This window comes from Lupinus angustifolius, chromosome LG08 (genome assembly GCF_001865875.1).
Source record: "Lupinus angustifolius cultivar Tanjil chromosome LG08, LupAngTanjil_v1.0, whole genome shotgun sequence".
Classification (NCBI taxonomy): Eukaryota; Viridiplantae; Streptophyta; class Magnoliopsida; order Fabales; family Fabaceae; genus Lupinus; species Lupinus angustifolius.
In genome coordinates, this window is record NC_032016.1 from 11,989,968 (window position 1) to 12,011,810 (window position 21,843).

A 21,843-nucleotide genomic window follows, 5' to 3' on the forward strand; every position below is an offset into this window, starting at 1 on the left:
TATTATGTAGGGTGATATTTTTTTGTATAATGAATTGTATACTCATTTTATGTGTGATTGTCTCTCTCAATAAATATCGCTCCTGGAATCGAATATTGTAATATTTGACCTTAGTATAATATTTGGGATCTAATGGCCTTGCAGCACTTTTGTAAGGTCTTAGTAGTTTCTATGGTAAACTTGTTTTTATAAAGTATCTACAATATAAGAAAAATAGTTGGCTATTTTTGACAATGTAAAAATGGAATTGTATGAATATCTTTGACATTATCTTGACATTAATCATACATGTCAATTGTCCTAATAATTGATTGAATCCTATGCTTCTAGTTGTAATGATGATTTTAACAAATGAAAAGAGAAGAATGTATCTATTGAATTTTATATTTGTAGAGGCATATGATTCTTGACTTGGCTAGGTTGTGGCTGTACTAATTAGAATCTTTGAGTTTTAGTTTCTTTTGATATTCTCATATATTGTTTATCTAACTTGCCAATAATGTTCCATTAAAAAACAAACTACGGAATGATTGTGGGACCCTGGTACGGTTGTGGATATTGTTAGTGGAGAGATTTCTAAGGGTTTGTCTGAGAGTTAGATTTTGGAACGAAAGGAAAAGGAAAGCTTGAGATTCATTTCACAAGTATATTTCATTTTAATTATCTATAATTCAACTCTCAAGTCTTCACTCTCTCTTCCTTCCCCTCTATAATTCAACTCTCAAACAAGCCCTAAATGTTTATATGGATCATTCGGGTCCATTTATGAGTTAAGTTTTAGAGAAGAATAGAAAATTTTAGAATTATCTAGTTAATTTTTTTTCTTTTTCATTCAAAATTCAACTTATAAAAGGAATATTAATGAAAATTTTGAAATTGATCCATTTTAATTCTTATAGTTAATGAGCTAATATTTAGTAAAAATGTAATACCTATATAACCGACACATTTATTATATATTATTTTAATTACCATTTACAATTTTCTTTACGTGTATAAATTAATTTTATGTTCTGAACATGTGATATAAAGTGGTTGGTATTAATGCACAGACTTTTTGTTGTTTGTTATCCTCGTACTAGAAACAATTTTGTCCGAACTGGAAACATTCATAGATATGTGGTGCTAATTCTCCTAGCGAACATTTTTTCATCCACAATACTCAAACACGATTACTTAAAGAGAATCAAGCATATATCACTTGAATTAATGTGCGTTGTTCATGTCCTGACATGATAACATAATATGGACCATATATGGCTGATAGGTGATGTGATAATTGCTATAGTTTGGCTTTGGATTTGAAATTTCAGAATGATAAAGAGATTTGTTTGGCAGAAAGTGGCATTATTGAGAATGTGGATTGTTGATAGATCTATTGTGAATGTGGCCTCAATAATAAATAAAATAATATTTATTTGCTGCATGGTGCTTGCTTGCAATTTGAATATATATATATATAACTAAAATATGATGAATTGGAAAGCAAGTACAACATGGGGTGGTGCTGGTGTAATTGGATTTTCTGTAGGGATAATGGGAAAGTATGACCCACCGTTTTTGTAATGGATTCACACCAAGGAAAACAAAAGGAATTATTGTGATTAAAATAATAAGCCTTTTAAGTTTTAAGCACTTGTGGACTCCAAAATGTCACTTAACCCTAGATTTTAGTACTTTAAAGAGAGAATTTTTTTATTAACATGTGATATTATTATATTAGATTTGGAATCTCAATAATGAATGAACAAGTGGGGAGGGATGCGTAGAACTTAGGAATAGGAAAGATTGGTAAAACTCAAAAGAGTTGCTTCAAATAATTTATTATATAAATAGACGTTAATATAAATGATATATAAACTTAAAGAATAAATAACATAAATATAAACTATAGATAAACTCAAATAAAATGGAACTAACTAAATTAGGATTATGCTTTACCAATTCAAATTTATCAAACACACCTCTCAAACTAAAGTTTAGTGAGCTTTAAGCTTGATACAAGTAATTCATTTTAAATTGAAAATAATCAAACTAATTATATGGTTTCCCACAATCATAAAAAATGTGTTGCAATTGTGAAATATTTTAGTATAACCACCATGCAATGATCGTTATAGATGAAAAAAGAAGTTACTAGTAATAAAATTCATCATTGGAAGAGAGTGAACCATTAGAATGATCATTAGTGAAAGAGAAATCATTGGAATGATCATTGATGTAAAGAGAAATCACTTGTATAATTACCATCAGAATAATCGTCCATGAGAAAAGAAATCACCACTAACCTAATTCGTCAATGAGAGAAAAAGAAACACTATCATAATGATCGTCAGTAGGAAGAGAACTCAATGATATAATCACCATGAGTATGATCGTCAATGAGAAAAGAAATTAGTGCTCATATAATTTATCACTTGGTGATAAGATATCATCAAAATGATCATGAGTGGGAAGAGAAATCTAATATATATATATATATATATATATATATATAATTAAGAAAATATATTTTTGTATTGGAACATGTTGATTTTTATTTATTTGGATGACTTTTGCATCAAATTTAGAATTATTAGGTTGAAGAAAAAGATCAATACTAACGGTAAGGTGATGAAAAAAGGGAAATGACTAATTGGAGTTCTAAAATTTTGGCATCTCAACAATAGAATAGTGACCAACAAGTCAGAGAAGATAAATCACTCTAATACCATATAAATTGTCTATGATGATAAAAATTGACCAAACTTTAATATGAGGTAGTCCAAACAATTTATTATATAAGCAGAAGTTGTTACAAATAATATGATGATAAATTCAAATAATAACTAACAGGATAAACATAAACTATAAATAAACTCAAATAAAATGGAACTAACTAAATCCTAAATAAAATTATGTTCTACCAATTCAAATACATCTAACATGATGAAGGATGTAGAGAATATATTAATGTTGGCCTTCAATTTGGAGTCGGATATCTTGCATAGGCTTGATGATTTCCTATGAATAGAAGGTCAAAGAAGTCGATTTCAAGTATAGATGATAAATGTTCACAAATGATCATGTTTTATAAACTCTTTTTACGGCACTTTGACTACTTAATCAACTCAAATGAATGAAATTCTACTAATATATGATTAAAACTTGTTTAAATGGCCAAGTATCACCTCTAAAGTATTATGTAGGCTTCATCTGGATGAATAATTGCAAAATGATAAGTTTTGGACAAAAGCATGAATTAAGTCATGAGTTGTCCAAGTAAAATCGCGATAACACATTCGTTCACTGTTAGATCAAGCTGAGTTTTGGATATATTGTTCCTAATTTACGGAACTTCGATGTGAACAATCGGATCGATGAAATAAGCAAAACTCGATCCAATGTTTCGTACGCACTGAGCGCATATACTTGCGTCGAGCACAATGGGTGGTGCAATGAGCGCACGGAGGTGCGCCCAATGCAAGTGGGTGCATTTAAAGCTCATGAAAAGCCAACTGGAGGTGCGCTGAGCGGATATGATAACATATGGACACTATTTAAGGACTTCCAACTCGACCTATTATATGTACACTCTGTAATACTTATTTTAAGAGTTTATGTTGTAGTTTAGCTCATTTAGATCGTGGGAACTAGGTGTAAGCTCTATAGGAGTTAATCTATGCTAATTTCTAAGTGGTTCTACCACTCCATGAATTTTGTGTTGATCCTATCTTGCTTGCATTGTGTGAACATGAATAGTTAAGTACTCCCTTGTTGGGATTGAATTAAATACAAGCTTGATATATACACAGTGATTTATTTATATGAAGTTCATGAAGATTTGATTATATTTGAGTTCTTGTATGTGCATAATACTTTCTTTAATTTTGACAAACTTATTGCATGAATTTAGAATAGAATGCTAGTATCATGCTTGCATAATTCTGAATTTGTATAACTCAACAAATGATATATTCTAGGCATAGACTTGTATCAAATTGGCATCTCATGCGAGTTACTTATTAGCATCTAGACGTGAAACTAATGTTGTAATTTTATAACTCTCAAACTGAATGGTGTTGACTACTAGATATAGAGGTATGCTTGGAGTTTCATAAAATAAAATTTTATCACTGCAGTTACTAGACATAGATCTACCTATGATAAAGTGTTAGTATAGACCTAAACATTGACGACTAGCACAACTGAGATATTGTATTTTAACTCAACTTGCATACATAGACTATAGACAAAGAGACATGATTTGTAAGACATATTTCTTTACTAGACATAAAGCTTTATTGCATAAGTTACTCACTAAGACATTAGCTTAGTAATATTGAGGTCATTTGTGTGGATTAATCATTATGAATTGAATTTGTGCACCGAATCATGTGCATATGGATAGTGAATACGAACTTCAATGGCAACTTATTTTATCATTGTATTATATTTGAACTATTTTGTATTATCAAACCAACCACCTTGAAAACCTATTTAAAAATCAGCTTAGAATAGTGATTTAATGGTTGAAAGACTAAATTTAACAAGTCACATTAGATACCACAACTCTTAACTTTATACTTATTTACAACACCTAATTAATTTTATGCTACTATTTGCCCATTACCAATAGGAAAACTCCAAAGAGTTGTGGGTTAATCTATCAATTGGAGGTTCCTTTTACCATCCTCACGAGGATTTGATGATCTACATGGTTCATAAGTATGCTCTTATTATGAGACTCCTCAAACCAATCTTATCCTCCTACTTCAAAAAATTCTACGCTATTGGTGTATAAAGTTTATATTCCTAATTATAATAACATGATTGTGCAACGAATTAGCAATAGGGCGGATCGGACCAAGTTTATACATACTCAAACTTAAAATTCAAAATCCGAACTCGAACTCAACAAAGTTGAAAATAAAGATATAATCTTCAAAACCCGTTGGGTTTCGGGTAACCCGAACTCAAAAAAACCCCAAAAATAATAAATGAACTAAGGAAAATATGATATTATTTTTGTTTCATTTTTCTTTTGCATTTCTATTCTCTCATGTATTATTTCATTTCTTTTATCTTTGAAGAGTCAATAGTATGTAAATAAAATTAGAAGTTAAAAACAATGAGCATATGATAGAACTTTCAATTTTAAATTAATTACATTACTTAGGTATGGTCTTTTCTCTACCAAACCCGAACCCAAACCAAAAAATTAAACTCGGGTAAAACTCAAACTCAATCACATCCGATTTTCCCATTAAATTTGGGTTGTAATTGAGCAGGTACTCATGAGTTTAGTTTTCATTATCATCCTTAGAAAGGATACATTGCACAAGATGAATTAAGCTATGTCCTCACAAACCATACCTTATACATATGAAGGTTGATCCTCGTCCATAAGCAAGAAGCTAGCTCGAACATCATAAAGAAAACCATTTTAGGACCATGTTTTGTTGTGCAGTTATAATCAAGCTCAACATTTAGCCAGAGTTTTAAGATAAATGCATCAACTTTTTGAAGTGACAATGTTACTATTAACTTACTCTTTAATCCACATATGATTGTATGACACAATTTTTACATTATGAAAACTATTATCACATGAGTCATTCTCTCATGTAATATATATATATATAATACAACGTCAATCACATAAAAATAATGCAATATTATAGTTACAAATATCATTGAAACTATAATAAGAGACAACATGCTAGAGCCAACAGCCAAATAAGTCTATTATGGCGAGTAAGGATCATCTCAAATACTAGAGACGGAAATCTTGTTTTTACTCATAGTTTTAAGGATAAAAATGTCATCGCAACCTTACTTTATTATGAAAAGCAAAACTCATAAAAATATTATTATATTTTTAGAGAGTGGAACTCGAAATCTCAAAATAAGCTAAAACAATTCCCGCTATTAGATGTAAATTGATTTAAAACTATACTAGTCTCTACTAGTGGAAGGTCATTGGTCTAGATGGTAAAGGTGAGATAGGAGATCCCTCACTACTTATTTGAGAGTCACATCTCCATGCATCTTGGACTTGTGCAGCAAATTGCAAATTCCACAAAACATCCTCTAATGAAGGATTTTCTTCATTCTCTTTAACCAAACACCTTACACAAATCTCCATCATTGTCTTCAATGATTGATCCATGCATGTATTTCTAATTGATGGATCTATAATGCTCCTCTTAGCTTCATCATCAGCTGCTATACTTGCTTGTAACTGCCACATCAAAAACATCATTTCAAGTATAATCATAATATGCCAAATAATGTTTATTCAGTTAATATGCAATGATATTGAACAAATTAGAATCTTTTTTGTTACCAGATCCTTTAAAGTGTCTACATTTCTTGGCTTTATTGTCCTTCCTAGAATGAATTCCATTAGTATTACTCCAAACTCATATATGTCAGACTTATCTTCATGTGTTACACTGCAAAATAACAGAATTCATTACATTAATGGTTTTTCTTTGTCTTCTACATGAGACTTATCCATACATATTATATGGCAAGTGAAATTATAGTATGATGTGCCCTCCATTTCATTAACATAAGTTGAGTGCAAGCTGCTCAATTAATGGGCGGCTCAGTGCACGAGGCTCCCACCTAGGGATGGCAAAAAAAACTCGACCTGTCGGTACCTGTAGAAATACCCGCAACGGGTATATGCAATAATAGCTTATGGGCGAGAGCGGGTTTTGTGATACCCATCCCGCGGGTACCCGCAAATTTATATATTGTTTTTAGTTAAATTTTTATATATATTTATTATTATTTTAAGATTATATATTATATACTTTGTTACTATTTCATAATAAATTACACATATTTGATTATGATTATAAATTTATCATATAAATATCATATTATTCATATAACAATTATTTTTACATATTGATTATTACAAATTATATAAATATATAATTAAAATTAAAAACTTGTTGGGTACCCGCTACCTGCACGGGTACCCGCATTTGGGTACGGGAAAGTACTACTCGCGCCCGCCCATCCCTAGTCCCACCTAATGGGCTGGGGACAGTAGATGTATGCAGTCTTACCCTCACAAGCAAATAGTCTATTTCAAACATTTGAACTCACGATCTTTGGGTCAAAAGTTAAGCAACCTTACCGTTCCCTCGAGACTCACTTCTTGCATGTTGCTTAAAACTATATGAAATCTCTATCACATACCTTTTGTTAATGCTAGGACCTTTGAATCCACTGGAAGGATTTCCACACCCAACCTACAAGTATAAGCAAAGGTGAACACTAACAAAATTCTTCAAATAAAAGACAAAGTACATGGAAAACATTAATTTGTTATCTTATAAAAGAAAACATTATTCCATACCTTTCCCATATTACATAACAAAGGTAAGTTATAACTGCTTATTTTTGCAACAAAATTCTGATCCAACAAAACATCTGTTATCTTGAGATTGTTTGAATATACACCAGGAACAATCCCTGTATGCAAAAAATGGATGCCCTTTGCTACTCCAATTGCGGCTGCGATTCGTTGATTCCAACTCAACGATTTTCTGTAATGCCCATCTGCCAAAAAACATGCTTAGGTAGAGACTAGAGATAACAGAAATAGCATTATTATCTCAATTTTCTGTCTTATAACCAACTTCTTGTAAGTGATATATTGAAAAATCAGTAGAAGTTGACTATATGAGTAAGGAAATGATTTGCAACTACTACTAATGGAATTTCATCTAGTGAATTATCATTATTTGTTATTTTCTATGTTTTGTTACAGTAATACCATTTTTTTAGTCTTCATTTTGAGAAACTAGTTTTTTTGTTTGTTTTATGAATCACCTGAGATCCAGCTCTTGAGTGTGCCATTTGGTACATACTCAAATACAAGAAATAATCTGCTGACACTTGAGTCATCTAAGTAACATTCGAAGCAGTGTCCAAGAGCGCTGACTAAATGGCGATGTCGATGTTTCGATAGCAACTCGATTTGGTGCATAAAGTCTTCAGTTCTATGGCTTTTCACCATTTTAAGACATCTAATGGCAACAAGTGAACCATCCCTCAGCTGACCTCTGTACATCTGAAGCATATAAGAAAAACTCATCAAATAAATGTTAAAGAAGGATAAAAGTTGCAAATTCTAGTAAAAACTTCAGGTCCAAAGGTTGTGGCTGCATGAACAAATATCATGCAGGCTATCATAGACTTAACTTAGTTGGAGTTATATTATGCCATGATGATGTATTAGCCAAAGCATATATGTCACAGAAAAGTAATCTGTCAAAAGTTATATTCAGCTTATAGATGGAGTATGTTAAAGGATATAGTTAGTTAATTCACATATACTTATAGCTCTTAGTTCAAAGGAACTATTATTCCACAAAGAAATTAACTTATAACAAGTTGCATACCTGCCCTTTAGAACTTTCACCCATAAAAGAAGATGTGTCGAAATTATTTGTAGCCGCCTCGATCTCTTCCAATGAGAAAGTTCGGTATGGTGGCAGGTCAACTGATCCAAACTTCATTGGTTGAGAAACTTGAGATATGTACCCTGAAGCACAGGGAAAATAAATGGTTATGATCAATTGTCATGTATCTTCAATATGGTAGCAGACACTAAAAGTTGTTAATCAATTATTCTTCTATATAATCTTCTGCAGTAAATTACTGTCATACCACATGTAGTATAAAAGTTTCCAAGATTTTCTATTCCAGTATATCTACAACAAATGACAAACACACTAAGGATAGAGACGCGACGAAATTTTATAATTCCAGGAAAGCAAGAATCGAGCGAAAAACTAAAGCACCTATATAAGTTGCAAAACTTGCCTTACAGTTTTGACCATTTAAAAATGTAACTCTAGTAATGTTCTTTTGTTTTAGTCATAATATAACTCCAAGTATGGTATATACCATCTAGTGCAGGGTCAAATAATTATTATACCAGCTATCAACAGCATTACATATATTGAGATTTTTCGGAATATTCTGTTTGTAGAGAAATGCATAAATAAGTAAAATGTAGACATGCTTTCACATTTCAAAGTGAGAAAAAGAGTTACTTGCATCAGAGAGTAACTTAGAGGTGTATCCAGAAGTTGCATTGTCTGATATTAACTTTGTTGCAGGACTCTTCAGTTTGCTTTCGGAATTTACTCTTCTAATGATAAAGAAAATCAGCATAGAAAGTGCTACACATGCAAAAGTTCCACATACTATTCCAATTGCAATGGCTGCCATAGATGCTTGTTTATGTTTCTTTCTCTCTGGTAATATTCCCACAGCTATGGCTTCAGTATGGCAAAAGGGTAGTGCATGCTGATTTTGATCAGTCTCCTCTAGACAATTATTAGCATACAGAACAGTCCTACCATTCGAATTTGACGATAGACTTTTCGGTAAGTTACCGGTTAAAAGATTTGAGGATAAATCCACTGCTTCAAGTCCAGAACTGCAAGACAGATTCTCAAAAAGCATTCCTGATAGTTTGTTTCTAGAAATGTTGAGATAAGTAATCGAAGGAAGTGATAAAAGTGCTAGCTGGAGTGGCCCAACAAATGCATTTGATGAGATATCAAACCTCTCAAGCTGATAATATGAACTCATTTCATCAGGGATACCAGATCTGAACTTATTATTTCTTAGTACTAGTGTAACCAACTTGTTACCGAGCCGAGGAAACTGCGGTCCGAAAGCGTTATCATCCAATTCAAGCACTTGCAGATTTGTCAAGTGGCTCAAATCAGGTACTGATCCATAAAAATGGTTATGAGAAAGTGATAGGATTCTCAGATTCTCCAATCTACCAAGTGAATTCGGAAGAGTACCGTTGAACAAATTGCTTTTCAAACTCAACACGGTTAATGCCGGAAAGGAATCCAGCCAGTGAGGAATATGGCCAGCAAACATGTTATCATCAAGAATGAGGGTCTGAAGATGCAACAGTGATGAAAACTCTTGAGGGATGCTACCATAGAGAAAATTCGAACTCACATTAACTATTTCCAGCGACGACAACCGAGCGATTTTTCCGGGCAACGGACCCCATATACCCAGAGAAACCAGTGTTAGGACTTTAAGACTAGGGAGCCTTACAAGGGTTGTGACAAAGTTATCTATTGAGAAGTTTTTAGGAAGAAGTGGAGTTCTTGTTTCGCCGACAATGTTAAGCTGAGTTATAGTGTCCTCATAGCATACAATGGTAAGAGATGATTTGGAATTTGTGTTGCAAAAGTCTATGTTGTTATTCCAGCTTCTTAAAACAGAAGGAAAGTGCAATTGATGTTGAATACTTAAAAGGGTATGAGACTGAAAATTTGAGGATTGAAGTTGTTCTGAATGATATATGAAAAGTGTAATTGTAACCAAAACTAGAAGCATTGAAGAATGTAATCTAGTTGCCATAGCTAAAACATGCAATAAAAGAAGAGGTTTAGTTATATTATGGAAAGTGCTTAAGTAAATGTATGGTTAAGATATCTTATCAAAGTTGAAGCTTGGTCTTGAAGATAACATGCAGAAACCCTGCAATACAAAAAAGTATAGTAATTTAATCAGGCATAAGAAAGTAGCAATAAAATATTAAGTAAAACTAAGTATATTGAGTTAAAAGTGAACCAAATGTGTTCAATATTGAGGCCTTGAAGGCTCAAAGAAATTCATGATTTGAAGGAAAATCAACCAGAAAAAACAGTACAAACACTGAACAAAAAGAAAGTGAATGAACATATCAATATCAGTGTAGCAGTGGTTAGATTACAGTGTCTATTTTCTTTTTAGTGGTTAGATTTTGATTTTGGAAAACTTTTCATTACATCATATTCTTTATGCCAAAATCAAAATCAAAATCTAAAGAACTAACAAGTTAAACAAAAAAAATTAAGGGCGGCCCAGGCTCCAACTCAGTGTAATATGAGGAGGGTAGATAGATATAAGTCGCAAACAAAAATTTTATTTTCAGAATTTGAACTCATGACCTGGAGGACATAAGATAAATAAGCTTATATACTCACCCAATGAAATTAATAAATGGGATGGAAACAAAATCTTAAATTCCTTGAGAACTAGCAAAGTCCACCCAACTGAACAAAATCCAAAATTTGTTCATCACTCAAAAACAAAACTCATATATAACAAATTTCCAAATCTTACTGACTCATAAAACCCATTTTCCCATTTTTTTACACTAAAAACACAAGGTGGTGACACTGAATGAAAGAACCAAAACTCACTGAACTATCTCACTAACTTACATCACTTTCAGTACTCAGTAATAACTAATAAATGATTGTACAAATAGTTCCTCCTGTTTTTTTCTTCTTCTTCTTGAAGATCTAAAGGGAAAGCAAAAGAAAGATTCTTTTGCAAAATTAAGGTAACCCTTTATTCCTCATTATATATGATTCTTTAATGTATCATCATGTGGTGGAATCTAACAGATTTTGTTGAAAGAACACATTTTTTTGATATTTTTCTTAATGTTGAGGTGATGTTTTGATAAAGGTGGCTTTGGCTTAATTATCACACTTCAACTTTTCTGCATGGCCCCTTCATTTTATATGTATCTGTTGCTTTGATATCTTTCTTTTTTTCTTTACTTTGTAACTATTGCACTGTCATTTATAGTGTGTGTCACACACTATATCAATGATAGAATCGATGAACGTTATTACTGGTTATTTGTCATTGAACCATTGAGGAATAGTAAGTGTAACATCTTTGATTATCTTCGATCAGGTTTGTACTTATATTTTAAGGATAAAAATATAATATTATTGTTATATGTACCATTACCAACTCCTCTAAACATTGTTGTTCTCTTACGTGCAATGTTTAGAGGAGTGATTTGTGTTAGAAATTTATTAGATGGATATGTATTGAAAAAATATTATATTAATTTTTTTTAAAATAACTTTCTTATAAGCATTTTGATATTAATTTACTTTCAAAATTGAAGGTATTGAAAGAAATTCTAACCAAAAAATGTCTCATTAGAAATATTAAAATATTAATTTTCAAATGCATGCTTTGCCTTTAGAATATCATTGAGGATCTCCCAAAAAATTTAGGTTGTGAAGTGAGACATATATACATACATAAATTTATAGCATTAAAAATTAAGGGTAGATTTGGATTTGTTTTGGTTAAAATTTGGTTTTTTGATCCTCACAAATTCTAAGATTTATGTCATAGTCTCTAGTAATGATGTCTCTAACAACCACGTGTGACAATTAACATACGTGGTTAGTTACTTAGAGATCAAAAACTAAAAAGAATATCAACAGATGTTAGTTCAAGTAGTACATATTTGATTCTCCTTAAACAAAGTCTCGGGTTCGAGTCTTGTGGATGGAAGAAATGTTCACTACTTAACGTTTGCCTATTGATTTTTTTGCTTATAAGTATAATTTTATATAACTAATGAAGTAGGACCAAACATTCAAATAAGTATATACTAAAAAATTGTAAGACCCCATAATGCACCACGTAGATCCGTCCTTGTTGACAATAGATGTGATTGTTGCAACTACTGAATTAAATTTTCCAATGACAAAATTGCTTGAATATTATTAAAAATAAACAATGTTATAAGATATATGGTTAAAATTACATGAGTATAAAATTTTATTAAGTAACTTTGTGACTAGAAAATCTACAAAAACGAGTGATTATCAACAATATTAAGGAGTCAAATATATCAATACCATAAGGTTTAGTGAAACTATACAAATAATTAATTCTTTTTTGTATATAAATAAATCACTCTTAAATTATGTACGTATATTACTTTGTATGATGAGTGTAATTAAACTAAACTCCAAGAGAATTTAATTATATATTAGTTAGGATAAATTGATCATTTGTAAATTTGAAAATAAAATTTAATTAGGAATTCACTCTTTTCTTTTGTATGTTTAAATATCATCTCTTTAGAATTATTAAGGCATTTTGTAACAAAATAAAATAAGTTTTTTTTACTATTTATTATGTTTTTCCTTTGTATTTTGTGTCACTCGTCATCTATAAGGTGGTAACCAGATAATTTTTTTTGACAGAAATTATATTGTAAAGTATTCAAATATTATTTCTAACAAGTTAATGGAGGAATTAAAATCTCACTTTTGTTGGATCAAATAACAAATTATCTCTCCCTTTATCTCAAACATTTTCAAAACATATTGATCCTACAAAATAAGAAATAATTAAGTAATTAGATAATATCAAATGTTTTATTGTTTATTAGTAATATTTTAATATAAAAAACATTATTTTCACATTATTTCTAATATTACTAGTTTTTTACTTTTTGTATAAAATACTAAATATTTATTTAATCTTGATTTGTCTCCTCTATTTTTGATATTATTCAACAACTCTTAAAATAATGATAAAAATGATAATTTATGCATTACTGTTTTATTTATACCATTTCTTGATTTTAGTCTTATATTATTAGTAACAATTAATCTAAGTGGGGAAGATAAAATAAAATATATTGAGTTTGAATTTCAATTTGAGATTTTGTATACTTATGTATAACCAAACATATTTGCTAATGACAATAGTTATATAGAAAAAAGTACACAACTTTGTTCATCTCATACAAAATTTCTTAGAAATATGTTATTCACTTAACCAATTTCAAATAGTGTAAGAGTCAATGTATTTTTATAATTTTTTTTATTAGATTTAAATACATTGATCATAGAGTTTAGCTTAATTACATTTATCAACCATTTTGTTTAAAAGTTATACTCATCTCTCATATAGTATAGTCAATTAATATACATTTATAAATTATGAGTGATTTATGTATATACAAAAATAGAGAAATAACTTATATTAATTTTACTAAATTTGAGAGAATATCGGTATAATTTAGTCAATATTAAATTATGCAGTTGAGATAAATGTTTTGTCTATTCCCCATAGACTCTAGACACAACCTCAAATTCATTGGCATCTCGTTCTAGGACATTAATTATTGGGATTTAGTATTGACATTACCATAATTGAAATTTTTAGTATCTCATAGGCCCCTAATCAATGAATAAATATCTGTTATTTCATAAAAGTGTACCATTCTATCTATTATTATTTATAATTAGCCAGAAAAATACTTAATCATTATTTTTTAACTTAAATGCATTTTTACAACCAATCATAAATAATACTATATGGAATGACACACTTTATGGTACAGCAGATGTCCTCCGTCATCAAGGGCAACATGTCTTCCAAAAAGCCAATGGATTTCATTGGCACATGGTTCATCCGTTCATGGGATAATATATTTCTTATCAACTTTTAAATCTAATCTTCAACTACAAGTCACCTTTGATTTTGCATTCCCGTTTGTTGTACGTTGAATTAAAATATATTTTATAAAAGAAACCCACTCATTGTTACCCAAAATCCTAATATATAGTACACAAAAAATCAAAAATATATACACAGAAAAGATATAAATTTTATACATTATCATTCATTATTTATGTTTAATCACTATTGACTTTTCAAAAAAATGATAGAAATAAATGGTTAGTTATGTATTGATGGTATATAAATCTTTATCTATACATAAATGGAAAATACAAAATAATCACTCCACCATAAATCCATAATGTTGTGATTCTCTATTTTGCCATCATTATCTTATTATTTCTACAAAAAAACCATATAACATTATCTTCATATTTTACCCCATTATTTTTTTATTTTGAAAGTATATTTAAAAAATTTGAACATTACTCCAACCGAATAAATTCAACTGCAAATTATAAATAATTAACACAAAATACTATATTTATCATTTATAATGAACAAACTATATATTACAAACAATAGGAAAACGAATTGATAAATACAACAGTGACTATCAACACGTTAATACTAATAGTATATAGATATTAAACTCTTTTTTACGGCTTATTTCATGAACCATGACCCACTATACCATTGAGACCATAGTTTTCTCATAAGAAAAGAGAAAAGATGAGAGGGAGATAATGTGAAAGGTACATTATTGGTAAACCCACTTGCTTATGTCCCCCAATATTTTTCCATGCCTTCCTTTTTCTCCTTTTTGCTTTACTTTCAAAAGAGAATCATTTTTGTAAGAATTTTCATACATAGGTTCAAATTTCAAACATTTTGTAACTGTAGAAAGTCGTTGCTATGTGACATTACCTGAATTGAGAAATTGAATGTTGGTGTTCTTTTATGTTATTATTATGGACCCAATAGATAGATAAAGAGCACTTCTTTTACTTTTCATGTGCTTCTTAGTAAGAAGATTTTTTGTGTACTTCATGATTAAGCAGATGTGGAAAGTGGGATTTGATGTTTTTCCATTAATATCTATACATTATCGGCATAAATATTTATATATAGTGAGTATTTATCATTCATTTTAATTAATAATCTTCATTTTTGTATGCACCAAATATTTCATGACAAAATTAGGTTTTATTCTGACATAATATAAGAAATTTGTACAAAATGCTATGTAACAACATCAAAGGTTTTTATTAAGAAAGATAAAATATGAAGAAAATAAATTAAAACATCTAACTAACAACCCCTTTAATGATAAGTATAGATAGATGCTGAAAAACTATGTTAAGCTAAAAGCTTTTCATGAGCTTAAATTTTACATATCATTTTAATCACTTTTATTTAAATATATCATTTGTATGAGACATTTTTTTTCATTTTGATTTGTATAAGACGTTTTATACTTTTATGTGACATTATTTTCCTCTTAAGTGTTTTAACTATCTCTTCTTCTTGATTAATAAGAAACAAAACATTTTTAAATAAGTTTAATATATATATATATATACTGCCAGGGTAAGTGTTTTTACATTGTCAATAAATCATTCATCATTCATATATTAATCATTATTAACTCTCAAACAAAAGTAATATAAATCGATTTTAGATAATGTGTGGCAATGTAAAAACTTTACAAAGGATAGTGCATGAATTTTAAACTCTTTTTAAATTTCCTAACATAATTTTATAATTTCTTTTTAAAAAAAATTGACTACCCTCCTAAATATTAAGTTGAAAATGTTATCACGAGTAGTTACTTTAACATCTATCTAAAAAAACATTAAAAAAAGTTTATCTTTCATAAACATTTTATTAATTTAATAATCAAAAGAGTAATATAGATTAAAATATAAATAAAATTAAATTAAGTCAAATTTATTGGTTAAAAAATTAAGGAAAAAACTTCACTCATGAGTCATTTCTAATTTCGAGTATTATGATGTTCCCATAAACATGTCTTCCTTAATTAGATCAATCTTATCCACAAGTAGTTTCCAAAGTCTTGGTCAAATTTTAACTTCAAAAAAACAAAACCTTGAACCAAACCCAAGTGAATAATAATGATAATTGACTGGTGAACAAAATTCAAGCCCATGGTTTTGATTTTCCTGAAAATCAGCTTTGCAGATTATATTAAAGCTTTACTTACAAAAGTAGTAAAATTTAAGTGCTAAAGAACATAAACCAAATCAACAATAAAGAAAGACCAATACAACTAGGTAAATTATATTTGACTATTTTATTATATTCATCACCATTCATTCTTTTATAAGATTATAACATAGGTCTGTTTGTGAGTTAAGTTTTAGAGAAGAATATAAAAAGATACAGATTTTAAAATCATCTTACAAGTATATTTTATATTTTTAACTTTCTTCCCTCTATTATCCTTCAGAAACCAATTCACAAACAAATTCTAAGTGAATAAATACATATCTGCTAGTTATAGTTTGTGTAGATATAAAAAAGGTCGGTATAATTTCGCAAAAACTCAAAGGTGTGAATTTAATTTTCGAGATAAGGGTAAAGGGTGGGAATGTGTATATTCCTATGGTATGGTGTATGCACAGAAAGAGTAGCTAAGAAAGTATTATCTATGGAATGGAATACATTTTGTGATCTATAATTGGAGGACCCATGTACTCAATCCTATCCATTTGAGAATTCTGTGGCATTTCAATTTCTTCCAACCATCCATAACTATCATTTTCCTCTTTCACCTCATCAATCTCTATATCTGCACCATTAAGAATCACTTACGGTAAGAGACACATCAATAATCAATAAAGTTCTATCAACAAAATATGAATATATATTGTACCTAATTTCTTATTTAATTAATAATTTAAACCCATTGGAACAAATCAACAGCTGCTACCTCACGTGGGGCATATTTAAATGATTGAAAAAATATAATAAAATAAAAGTTTATTATCTACGTAGAATCAATGACTGATAATTTATGAATATTATATTGTTGCATTGAGATTTAAAATAACTTTTACAATTATTAGTGTACACATTATTTTTTATGAAATAATAATGATTAAACTTGATTGAATTGATTGATAAGGAGTTGGTCTAGTGTGTAAGGCCCTATTGAATCCGAAGTAGACCAAAAGTTCAAGTATTCGATTCTTGATAGTAACACTTGTTGGAAAGAATATTCATACACTTTGAAAGGGATTAGTTACTTACCCGATAGGTTGAAGGATACACTTGGTTATACCAAAAAACTTGATTGACTTTGTACTACTCTTTAGGGAATCCTAGAACTAGAAGAACCTAATATTGTCCCTTTGTGAACATAACTAGGCTTTATTTGTTTTTCAAATTCAATATTGAGCCACTTGAGGTAACCATTTCCAAATTGCCTCATTTAGCCAAACATAACAAAAGAAGAAATCTAAGCAAAACATTCAGCCCTATTTATCTTTTAAAAACATAAGTTTCCTACTTAGGAAAATACTATAATCAAAAGACTTAAAACTTTACAAACCTATAAACTACATAAATATTTGTATCTTGGTGATAATTTCCTTGTAAAAATAGTAGTTGTATGCATTTAAAATGTTGCTTACTTGGAAAATCAGTATAAGGGTGATCTTTGTAGTAAGAACAATCTCTGTCATCTTCTTTGGAATAAGGAGGACCAATAACATCAAGAACAGCACATGGAGTTATGGCTGTGAATTCATGGATGTTACCTCCTGTTTTTGGATACAGTACTGAAGCATCACATGGTGCTTTGTAGATGTTGTTTGCTTTTAACTTTGCCAATCTCACTGCAAAAAAAAGACATGAAGTTCATTTGTCTATGAAGATTGCGAGTTACGAGCTAGACCAAAACTGCAATTGCGGCCACAATATCGATACTGAAAAAATCCACTTTGTGATCATTATGGTACATTTTTTCATAATTGCGATCAGATATGATGCATTTTCCCACAAATGCGATCATATTTGATGCATTTTCCCACAAATGACTCTAATCGAAATTCATATATTTGTCTCATACACTAAGGATTGTGAAAAAGGATATATTTTACACCCAGAGAGACTATCGTTGGAGATAGCATTGTTTCCGATACAAAAGTTCCTATAAAACTAGGAAATGCCCTATATGATGCATTCTACTCAATTGTGATAAACACAACATAACCAAAACCGTAATTTAAAACCATACTTTACCATCGCATATATAAACACAATATAACAACAACCACAGTTTAAAACCATACAAATCGAGATTTGAACCAATACATACTTTGAGATGGTTGGTGCAACATGTTGTGAGAGACCTCAGGATCAACCCAATCATAAGACTTAATATGCATTTCTCCAAGAAGGAGTTTACTGAAAACAGTCATTCCTGGGTGATTATGGAGAGGAATCACTCCATTTGTAGGTAGGAAAAAGATGCATAGCTACATATAACACAAAAAATGTAGCATTAGATTAAGCATTATTTAACTAAAAATGTCATTGGCAACAATAACTAGTTAAAGATTACAATGCTTACTGAGAAATTATCACATTGGTATATGGTTGAGTATGTGACTCTTGGATTCTCTTTCACAATACCACTAGGCTTGAAAAATTGCAGATCTTTACTTAGTCCAACATCTTCTGGTTTCATGTTATCTGGTTATTAAAGAATCAGAAAAAATCACTTCAGATAAGACTATTATGAATTAAGAGCCATTGGCACAAAGGTAGTTAATTTAAAACACATCAATCAATCAGACCCAAAATCCGAGAGACAACTCAGTTGGTAGAGCTACGAAACTTTAAGTATAAGTATCCGACTTCAAATTTCGGTAGTTGCCCTCGGATGAGGATCAAATGACCCAACTTGATGTCACTTTTTTATTGGACGGTACAGGATTGGAGACAACAAGTAGAAACAGGTATGATCTCCATAATGGTTCAGAGATCTCCTAAAATGTAAAAAGTGACACATAACTAATGATATATATTACAGAAACATAGATTTAAATTTCTTGTAACCAGAAAAAAATAACATTTTTATCGAAGAACAACAATTTTAGACTCAAAATTCAAGGATAAATAAAATATGAATAAGAAAAAAACATCATACCAAGAATGTGGGCTAATTTGTTAACATCTTGTGGTGAAGGAACAGTGGCAGGTCCTTTGAATGTTTCTCTGCATGAGACAAACAGTTTCTGAAGTAACCTTGGTGTCTTAAACATTAGTGGCTTCTTAACCCTATGGTAAGGTTTTCTCTTCTTGGTTATGTCCCTTTTCACATAACCAACTTTCTCTTCACCTTGTTTCATCAACATTTCTTTCTACTTGATACAAACAACAATATCTTCCTTCACCCAAGTCTTCAAAGTGATCACTGAATAACCCTTTATCCTTTCACACACTTGCTTTAAAAGTTACACCAATTCAACAACAACAATGGTGTGAACAAAGAAGATTATAGGATTCTGAAAAGTGTTAAAAAGGAAACTTTCACAAAAGGGTATAGTTTTCTTGTTTTGGTTTGTAGTTTCTTGGTTTTGGTTTGTGCAAAAGTATGAGGAAAAGTTATGTTTGAGGAAGAGATTTTTGGGATGGCAAGGAAGATTGGAGATGATATATATATATAGAGAGAGATATACAAGGTTGAACTTGAAAACCATGGGCTATAATAAGATTGTTTTTTTCCATCCGAAATGTTGAAGAATATTTGATAAGTAACAAAATTAGAAATAATACGTTAGAATTATGTATTTTAAGTGTAAAAAAATATAAACTCGGTAAATCATTCCATATTGGTACATGTGAATAATATATTAGAATAACATATTAGTAAGTGTAAAAAACTTATGATATATTTGTTGTGTTTAGTGTACTTTATATTATATTTTTTGTGTGATTATGATAATGTTTAATTTAAGGTGAGATATGTGGGTAATTAATGTATTGGTGGTAGTTGTTTAGGATTATATAGTTTTTTTTGTAAAAATTAAATAATGTTAAGGGCAATATAGGAAATGAAAATTACACATGAGAGAAGTTATTTTAAGTTTTAGTTTTATATCTATATCTACTAGCGTGTTGACATGCACTGTCGTGCCTGTCAACCCGCTTTCCTATGGTTTGTATTTTATAAATTCAAATATAATTTTGTACGCTAAATTTATGGTTGAATTTATTCAATTGGTCTAATATTCAATTTTTTAAATACACTTTTAAAATAAGAAGATAATAAGGATAAAATAAAAAAAATAATATTATATGGTTTTTTGGTAGAAATAAAAAGATATTGAGGACAAAATAGGAAAACACAAATTACACCATAATGGGTGGTTATTTTATGTTTTCCCTTTATTAATAGTATAGATAGATATAGATACTAATATATATAGTATAGATATAGAAGTATAGATATAGATACATCCATAAATTAACATGTATTTGATGGTTTAATTAATAAAAATTAATGCATTATATATTATTATATTAGTATTAATATTAACACCAAAGGAAACATTGTTTACTATGAAACCTGTATATTATGGGTTTAAATAATAAAATTAACATTTTTTTTGTTTGGGATAAAACTGTCTATATCAGTTATGAATAATATATAAAACTCATACCTACATATATTTTTTCTTTCATCATCGACAAAGGAGAAGAAAGGAAAAAATAAAAAAGAGAAAAGCGGTATCTGAAGGGCCCATAGAATTGTATAGAAACTGTCGGTTACAGAGACCCATGTTTTGAGTTAACAATTAATTAACAGAAATCCAATTATGTCAAAATTACCAAAATGGTCATATTATTATTGGTTGGAAAAGTGTAAAGTTGAAACTTTTCTTTAATTTATTCACTGTTGCTGGTTTCTACATCCCAGAATCACAAAATCAACGTGCTTTATAACTTACACAAATTTGGGTAACATGCTCTATTATCATATCCTCTTTTAATATATGTTTTCTCATGGCTATAATTTAAGTGGAACTCATTAAAATATAAATTAACCTTTTTTAAGGTTTAATATTTATGTATTCATAGTTTTAATATTCATATATTCTTTATATTTATCGGGTGATTGATAGATGATGAATTAACAATATAAAAAATATTTATACGTTAGTATACAATCCATTTTCTCTTTACCTTTAATATCTTTTGAAATATGTTTATATTTATAAATCAAAAATATGGTGTAATTATCATAATAAAATAAATTATACTTTCTTGTTTTGTTATTAATATTTTTTATTTAAAAAAAATGATATAGTCCAATAATATTTAAAAGCAAAATTGTGGGTGTTAAGAATTGTAAATATCTTTTAACTTCCTACTTTATAAATGAAGAGTATTAAGATTAAATGTTTAGAGGAAAAATATACTCACGCTAACTTTATTCCACACGTTCCTATTTTTCTTTTGTTTCTCAAAAGTACAGCAATTTTATTTTTATTTTAGGAAGAAATATAGATATTTAAAATAGTTTTCATGACAATCTTTCATATTTGGTTG

At 29.5% G+C, this 21,843-nt stretch overlaps 2 protein-coding genes across 3 annotated transcripts; both read right to left on the reverse strand.

Annotated features, from left to right (window-relative positions):
• On the reverse strand, window positions 5,851–10,731 carry LOC109353334 (probable inactive leucine-rich repeat receptor-like protein kinase At3g03770). 2 transcript variants are annotated; one of them, XM_019595563.1, is made up of 8 exons: window positions 10,445–10,731; window positions 9,063–10,404; window positions 8,406–8,548; window positions 7,834–8,074; window positions 7,358–7,560; window positions 7,198–7,250; window positions 6,329–6,437; window positions 5,851–6,223 (listed from the first exon to the last, which is right to left on the reverse strand). In XM_019595563.1, the coding sequence occupies exons 2-8, from the start codon at window positions 10,402–10,404 to the stop codon at window positions 5,948–5,950; spliced, it is 2,367 nt and encodes a 788-aa protein (XP_019451108.1). In that variant the 5' UTR covers window positions 10,445–10,731; the 3' UTR covers window positions 5,851–5,947. The 2 variants fall into 2 exon arrangements, with proteins under 2 accessions (XP_019451108.1, XP_019451107.1); XM_019595562.1 differs by having other exon boundaries at window positions 9,063–10,731.
• Window positions 16,742–19,940, reverse strand: LOC109353533 (plant cysteine oxidase 2-like). Its single transcript, XM_019595850.1, has 5 exons — window positions 19,439–19,940; window positions 18,860–18,981; window positions 18,605–18,764; window positions 17,919–18,122; window positions 16,742–17,074 (listed from the first exon to the last, which is right to left on the reverse strand). The coding sequence occupies exons 1-5, from the start codon at window positions 19,644–19,646 to the stop codon at window positions 16,932–16,934; spliced, it is 837 nt and encodes a 278-aa protein (XP_019451395.1). The 5' UTR covers window positions 19,647–19,940; the 3' UTR covers window positions 16,742–16,931.